The sequence below is a fragment of the Mauremys reevesii genome, linkage group 8, assembly GCF_016161935.1.
Source record: "Mauremys reevesii isolate NIE-2019 linkage group 8, ASM1616193v1, whole genome shotgun sequence".
In the NCBI taxonomy this organism is placed as follows: Eukaryota; Metazoa; Chordata; order Testudines; family Geoemydidae; genus Mauremys; species Mauremys reevesii.
In genome coordinates, this window is record NC_052630.1 from 31,349,523 (window position 1) to 31,357,938 (window position 8,416).

The 8,416-nt window shown below is 41.1% G+C and overlaps 1 protein-coding gene across 17 annotated transcripts in view; it reads left to right on the plus strand.

The window, feature by feature from the left end:
• Nucleotides 1-7,841, plus strand: part of KCNIP1 (potassium voltage-gated channel interacting protein 1) — an 807,057-nt gene extending 799,216 nt beyond the window's left edge. For all 17 annotated transcript variants that reach the window (XM_039484934.1, XM_039484933.1, XM_039484935.1 and 14 more), the window contains 3 exons: nt 891-995; nt 1,208-1,270; nt 7,555-7,841. In XM_039484934.1, coding sequence (XP_039340868.1) covers nt 891-995; nt 1,208-1,270; nt 7,555-7,602 — 216 coding nt within the window. In that variant the 3' untranslated portion in view covers nt 7,603-7,841. The remainder of the gene's footprint in view (nt 1-890; nt 996-1,207; nt 1,271-7,554) is intronic.
• The last annotated feature ends 575 nt before the right edge of the window (nt 7,842-8,416 follow it).

Here is an 8,416-nt window from a genome sequence, read left to right on the forward strand (position 1 = left end):
TGTAGTCTCTGCTCCTCTTGCCTACTGGAAGCCCTACTTTGAAATATGTTCACCTTAATGTGTCTAAATGTTGTATAAAGGCATATATGCAAGTAAGACCAAATCCGAGCATCCAAAAGATTTCAGAAAGGCCCATATTTGACACTAGGTTCTGAAAGTCTTCCAGTAGCTAATTTCTTACTCTTTGTAGTGTGCTTACTGACAGTCTCTGCCCACCCTCCTTTTAGTGTGCTGTCGTCCAGTGTTTTGGCTGGTCTGTGATCAGTTTTGAGCTCTTCCCGATAGGAATTATGTCTTGGTCTATATTCTCTAACACACTGTGTTCATCTGTGGTTTAACACAAATGCTTAGCAATAATAAGTGCATTGAGACAACTGAGAAAGATGGAGTAAGATTGTAAGATTTTTGGGACAGGGCTGACTACTATTTTGTGTCTGTACAGTTCCTAGCACAATGGAGCACCATTCTTGGTTGGTGTTTAGTCACCACTGTAATAGACCTGATTAATAAGCCAAGAGACCACAAGTTCTATTGTGGGGCCAATTCTGATCAGTTTCTGTGGATAATGCCAGAGGTGATTCTTCCCAATCACTGGATGAAATTGGGGAAATTATAGTGGTCTCACAATTGCTTTTGCAGCATGATTGACAAGTGATAGCAGAGCAAGAGAGATCCATTTGTAGACTAGCATATGTATGATGACGTCCGAGTGTATCCCAATAGAGGTTTGTAGTATCTAGAACTATGGTAGAAATGCCAAGAGTGAGACCTAGGTCTAGGCCTTCCTTAACATTAGGAAGAGAGCGAAGAACTGGGCCTTATTCAGTAAAAGAAAATAATGCTTGTTTGTATTAATTTCCCTGTTGTATGTTTGCATGTCACTACTCCAGGAAATGATGGATATAGTAAAGGCAATTTATGATATGATGGGCAAGTACACATATCCTGTTCTCAAGCAAGATGCTCCAAGACTGCACGTAGAAGTTTTCTTCCAGGTACTTAGTTGATTTCTAATGCATTTCTCTTGACACTTAGCTACCAGCAAAACCTGAGCAATGACACTCAATCATTCCGAATTTCAGTGGTAGCCTCTGTCTAAGTTTGGAAGATACTGTAGTTTTATCCAAGTTACAAAATGACGTGCTACATATGCAAAAATATATCAGTGTTATGAGAACTAAACATGTTTCTTTGTTTTGTTTTGCAGAAAATGGATAAAAACAAAGATGGTGTTGTAACTCTAGATGAGTTTATTGAATCATGTCAGGAGGTAAGGACATTCTTTTTGCTGCCATGAAAGCAGAGAAGATGGTCTCATGCCACAATGTTCATATCCGCTCTAGATTTCAATCCACCTCAAGTCTCTGGGTGCTCAGGATCCCAGGTTTCATTCTATTAGATGTTCAAGCCAGCTGCAAAATTCGGCTCTGGGTTCTGATCTGTGAATCTCCCTAAAGATCAGAGTGCTTGCTACCTACATGGATTTGGTGCAAACTGGTCACTGAATACAGTCTGTTCATTTCCAGTGCTGATGGCCAGTGCTTTTATTTTCCCAAGTGAATTCCTGATTCCCTGTTACTGTACACAATTCTTAGGGAAGCTCCCAGAGCCTTTAACTTATGTAGAGAGACATTGTCAGCCTCTCAAAAACAGAAAAATACGCAAGTGGGTTTTTTTTCTGGATAACATTAACATGGACTACCACAATGTCTGAACTGTCCAAAATCATAAAATCTGCCTAGGAACCTTTCAGTTACAACACTGACTCATAAAACTCATTGATGTTTAAGGTCAAATGTTAAAAACAAGTGCTGTAATCAAAATGATGATTTTTCCAAAATGAACATCTTTGGCAAATTCCATAAATTCAACTGGCTGTGGTAATTATTTACTGTTATTTTTAGCACCTACACAAAGACCAGCATCTGCATGAACATGCAATTAGCCCAACGTCTGTTTTCTTGGACTCCAATTAACTGTGTGACTGTTTGGTCAGGGATGTTTCCAGTACTTAAGCAGTGCAAAAAAAGTCTTTGCCTTTTATAGAGTTTAAAACAGCACTAATTATCATTTACCAAGCATCAAGCTTTCCCTAGAAACTAATTCTTGTTCTCTAATCAAAACGTTTCAATTTTTTTCAGGTATTTTTGTGGGGGGCGGGGTAAGGAGGGGAAAGGGAGTTTTCAACCAAAGCAGTTGAGCAATTTCGGTCACCCAAATCTGCATTTTTTTGGTGAAAAAAGTTTCCCATGAAAAATTTCATCCAGCTCTGCTCAGGAGTGTGCAACTCATCCCTCATTATTAGATGACTAATGCAATGTCTTGTCAGTTTGGTTGCTTTATTCTTGACATCTTCGATTTCTTTGCTTGGGTTTTGGCCCCTACCTTAAATTTTTTTTATCTGTTGCTTTGTTCCCCATTTTTGGTACCAGTGGAATATCAATTTTTTTTACTGGTTATGTTGTCTTGTCTTGTGGTTACTAAGTTTGCCTTGGGGCTGGATGTGTATGATCATGATATAAGAAATTTAAGCTGTTTCACTTTCCTCTGAGAGATTTTTTAAATGCTCTGAATCTGAACTGTGGTTTCTGTTCAGTGCTTGAATACCTTGCTGTCAGAATGCGTCCCATGCCATGTATTGCACTGCACCATCCCCCCTACTACATTGAGTCACATCAGTAGCTGGAGTCTACTCCTATGCTCATTTTGGGCTGGTGCAGAGGTATAAGTGTGTGTGGTAGGGAGAGTGGGATTATGTTGGCCTCTAATCTGCTACCTGTGGAAGACTGGGTTTGAGATAGCTCTTTGTTTCATCCAGTCGGTGTTTGGGATTGTTGGAGGCCTCCACAAGATTGATCTGCAGCTGATGGGAAATGGATCCAGCAGAGACAATCCAAAAATGGGGGTGGCAAAAAACTGGATTGTATTGGACCTCAAACAGTTCCTCTGGTGGCTGTGGGGGGAAATCTAAATTGCCCTGTGAGCATGGGATGACAACAAGAGATTCATTGAGTACATCAGAAGCAGGAAGCCTGTGGTAAAAATCTAAGGGTCCCCTGGACTGCAAAGAGTTAAAGAGAACAATTAGGGACATTGCTGAGAAAAAACATTAATGGGAATCTAAATGATTTGTCTGCATCAGTTTTCAACATCCAGAATGACTGTGAGAGTCCTGCACTGGACCTGATCTTTCCTGGTAACAAAGATGAGGTACACTCAGAGATAGAGGTGACAGCTGAATTTGTGCTGGAGCAAATTGTTAATTGATTTAAAATATGGTAAGCTGCCAGGCCCGGATGGTAGACACCCAAGAGTTCTGAAGGAGTTGAAGTATGAAGCACCTGAGCTGCTAACAAAAAAATATAATCGCTCATTAATAATAGCTACTGTTTCTGAGTATTGGGAGGTAGCAAATGTTTTTGCATATTTAAAAAAAGGTTCATGGGATGATCTGGGGAATTTTAGACTTGTAAATTTTACATCTGTATTGGGCATACTGGCTGAATCAAACATTGCAAATAGAGTAACAACACATTTGATAGTTCGTGATTGGATATGGTCTAACCAGCATGGATTCAGCACAGGAAAATCATGCTTCAGTAATTTCTTAGAATTCTTTGAATGTGTCAGTAACATGGGTGCATAAAGGACAACCAGATAACATAATTTATTTAGACTTCCAAAAGCCTTTGCAAAGGTGTAAGAGGTGAAATATTTTCTTGGATTAAAAACTGGGTAGGAGTCAAAGTGAAGACTAGGATTAAATGGTCAGTTTTTATCATGACAAAACGGTTAACAGAAGGGTGCCTCAAGATTCGTACTAGGGCCCATGTAGCTTAGAATTTATTAATTAACTTGTGGGGGTGGGGCTTGAATACTGAGGTAGCAACATTTGCAGATGATACAAATTGATTTGGGTTAATCAAGACCAGAGACTATGAAGAATTTTAGAGACCTAAACAGGCTAGTCAGTGGACAGCATGATGGTAGATGAAATTTAATGCTGACAAATGCAAAATAAGGCACATTGGAAGGGGAAAAATAAACTATTCTTGTAGTTAATTTAGTATAAGGTGTAACAACTCAGGAAAGGGACCTGGGCGTCAGTGAAGAAAATTCAGTTAAATCCTGTGTTCAGTGTCAGCTGTGGTCAAAATCCCAAAATGATGTTAGGATGCATAATGAATGGGATAGAAATAATACCAAAACGAATGCCTTTTATATAAACCAATGTGCAGCGTCCTCTGGAATCCTGTGCGCTGTACAGGTCACCTCATCTCAAGAAGGACACTTTAGAATTGCAGAAGGTTCAGAAAAGAGCAGCAAGAATGGTCATAAGCCTGGAAAAACTCTCCATGCAGAGAGATTGAAAGGATTGGGGTTGCTTACCTTAAAAAGGAGACAAATAAGAGAGGGCACAATAAAGGTGTATAAAATGACGACTGGTCTAGAGAAGATAGATTGGGAGCTTCTGTTGTCCCTGACTCATCAGACATGAGCAAGGAACATTAAAAGGTGGGAAATTCAAAACCAATAAAAGGAAATACATTTTCACATGACTTGTAATTAAACTGTGGAATTCAATGCCACAGGAAGTCATTGACACCAGGAATTTAATAAGATTCAAAAGGGGATTAGATATTTATATGGCTATCAAGAATATTCAGAGTTGTTATAATCAGTGATAATAGAAATTTTGGCAGGGCTATGAAGCATTGTACTATCTCTAACTATTAGAGGTCACATATGTGGGGGGGACAGATTATCCCAGATTATATGTCTGCTTGTGGGGTTCTTACACCTTCCTATGAATCATATGGATCTATCTACTGCTGGAGATTGGATGGACTAGATCCTGAACTAGGTGGACCTTAGGCCTGATCCAGTCTGGCAATGCGTATCTTCCTATGATAGGCTCTTGGGGAATTAGAGCAGTGGTTGCCCTAAAAACAGGGGCCCTGATTCTCCACTGAATTGTACCTTGTGTAGCCATTTATACCTGTGCAAAGTGAGGGCAAATTGCTACCAAACCAGACTGCACAGGTGTAAATGATGGATAAAAATTGGGACAAGAATGTTTGGCATCTGCTGGACCTTTAGATGTTGGGTTTCGAAGACTGTCACCCCTTGCACACCTGATTTTGAAGTGCTGTAAATGGAAAAGTGATAAACTATCATCCTCCGGTTGGATAACACTGAGTGACGTGACTGCTCTGTCTAGCTGTGCTGAGCCCAGTGAAGATGCATACATGGATGTTTGCTGGTGAGAAATCAGATGGGGGAAACAAAGTTTGCCTTTGCATGGGACTAAAGCAGGGGTGGCCAACCTGAGCCTGAGAAGGAGCCAAAATTTACCAATGTACATTGCCAAAAAACCACAGTAATACGTCAGCAGCCCTCCATTAGCTCGCACCCTCCAGCCCCCAGCACCTCTTGCCTGCCGCAATCAGCTGTTTTGCATGCGTAGGGGTAGGGGGAGGAGTGAGGGCATGGCAGGCTTGGGGGGAAGGAACAGGAGCCTTGGGGGAGTCGGGGCAGGGCCTGGGGGCAGAGCAGGGGGTTTAGCAGTGAGCACCCCCTGGCACACTGGAACATTACCATCTGTAACTCCAGCCCCGGAGTCAGCACCTATGCAAGAAGCCGCATATTAACTTCTGAAGAGCCGCTCTGGAGCCACAGGTTGGCCATACCTGGACTACAGGAACTGCTTGTTCTGGACCAGATTCAATAAGAATTCTATTCTGTGGATGCAAAGGATCATGTATCAGAGACCATGTGGAATTTTTATTGAATCTGTCCCGTGTTCATTAACAGTGGGTGATTTCTCTGGGTTTTATATTGCAAAATCTGTATAGGCATGAATGATTCCATGAGTGTATCTGACTGTGTCCATTGCAGCAATTGCCCAATCTCAGGCATCATATCATTCAAAGAGGAAAGATGTTCTTGTGGGTAAATCATTGAACTAGGATTTGGGAGATCTGCACTCTGTTCCCACCTCTGCCACAGATTCCCGGTGTGACTGTGGGCAAGTCATTTAATTTGTGTGTGTCTGTTCCCCATCTGTAAAATGAGGAAGATATTTCCTTCCAACCATCCTGTGTGGATGTTGCCTGTTTAGATTTTAGGCTCTTTGAGGCAGGGACTGTCTTCTACTTTGTGTCTGTACAGCACCTCTCACACTGAGACCCCGATCTTGGTGTGTCTAGGCGTTACACAGCGATAACATCAGTCATTCAAATTGCATAGTGTTATAACTGTTTTTAATTTAACAGCAAAATATGATTTTCTTTTTTCAAAATATACAGCCTCTCTTTTGTAAATCTGGCCTAATCCAAAGGAAGAACAAATGAAGAGCATGCCTTCTAAAGGCAGAAGAGAGAAAACTAGAGACCTCTGCTTTATCATGGCAATTCAGTTGAAGACTAAATATATGTCACATTACCATTGCCTTGTAAAACCCACTTCCCTTGTCTAAACATTGATAATCTGATAGTATGAGAGTATTTGACTTAACTGTGGTAGAGTGCAGGGGCTATTCCTTGGTCCATGGAGAACAAGGGGTCAGCCTCAGTTCAGCTCCTGCCCCCTTCCCCTGCCATTCAAGGAAAGGACTTGGGGATGAGATGGCAGAGAAAGGAGTCTGTTTGAGAAGCAAAAATTCCTCTGTTGCAGAAGAGGGGAAAGAGGGAAGGGACTGAGTCTGTTCAACTACCTCCTCACAGACCTTTCCCTGGTCATTGATAATAGCCTTCTTAAATGGCTGCCAACCAAGGCTAAGATCACTGGTATCTTGCACTGCCGCTCAGCTAGTTCACAGTGCGTCATAGATCAGACCAAAGTCACAGATTTAAAGAGACAAGTGGGTGGAAATAAAAAGCTCTATAATTTGACCCAGCTTTGGGTACATCAAACATCAATCTCCATAGTACATTTGCCTGATGGGAAATGTTTTAAATCAGGTTTTCCCCATGTATAACCCTAGTTTTGTCATTTGGATTGAGGAAATCAATGGCGCTTGAGACTTCATGTATTTCAGTCAGGAAGTGGCTGCATTTTAGTGGTGAATCAAGTAATCCCTGGGTACAGTTTGCACATCAGTTTAAGGCCTATGACTTCAATTGGACAGTTCAGGCGTGTAAAGTTAAGCACATGTGTAAGTGTTCAAAGTCAATGGGGCTCCATGCAGGCTGCAAAGTCTGCCCACAGGATGCTCAGAACAGGCCCCACTTCAGTAAAGAACTGAAGCATGTGCTTCAGTCTCTCATTATTCAGCAAAGAATTTAAACCGGTGTTTAACTTCAAGCATATGCATAAGTCCTACAGACACCCACTGTATGCTGCCTGATGTGCCCAAGTGCTGTGCTGAATCAGGGCCTAAGCTTGTAAGCATTTCAGGGTCACCTAGGATGAGTGGTGCTACAAAAATGTAGCCACCACATCTTGCAGCAATGAATATTTGGTACTGGCTGTGCTGCAAAGTGCCATAGAAAGCTTTAAGAACACAGCTTTTCAATATCACTCTTAAGTGTATGTTTTTCTCATTGCTTCCAGGATGACAATATTATGAGATCCTTACAACTCTTTGAGAATGTGATGTAACAGCATCTGGAATGCAGCATAGGAACCAGAGACTTTGTACGTAATGAAAACCTTCTTTCTGGATGAAGGCTTTTTACAACTCAGCTATGTTGCGTGAACAAGGATTGTGTAAGGCATCTCCAACCGAGCTTCGTTTCCGAATGCAACAAACTCCCATCTCTCCTCCCCAAGAGACACTAACTGGAAGTTATTTCATTTTGGAAGCATGCTAATATTTTAATAAAACCTGATGAGTGAGACCTGCTGCTTGAAGTTTAATGAATAATATACAACATTCTGTTTGCTAGTCACAAATTCTGCTGCTTTTAACCTAGCAAATTTGATTACATCTGGTAGCACCATGTCAATAGCTTGCTAAGCCATCTATTGTGAGTGGAAGCTCAGTCCATTCCATCATAGAACAGCGTGTTATATAAATGTCCTCTTTATTTTGCTTTGGCAGAAACCTAATGTAGCAAGTCATCTATGTTTAGATTTTGAAAACTAACACCAGATTTATTTACTGTGTTAAATGGAGGGTCTAGTTCATTTAAAAACCAAATATCCCACTTTAATCAACATTCCTGATTTTTTCTCTCACATACACTGGTGTTACTCCATTGAATTTCATGGAGTTGCTTCTAATATATACCAGCCAGAGGAGCATCAAGCCAATATATATTAGAGGAGCAGAATACACTTTTCCATATACAGTTTCTACACTACAGAATGAATCCCATTGAGTAACATTGAGTTCCTGTAGGACAAGATGGTTTTAATGGGCTGGAACTGGGGGGGAGGGCATGCTTTTACCATTAAATGCCCACCAGTGTTC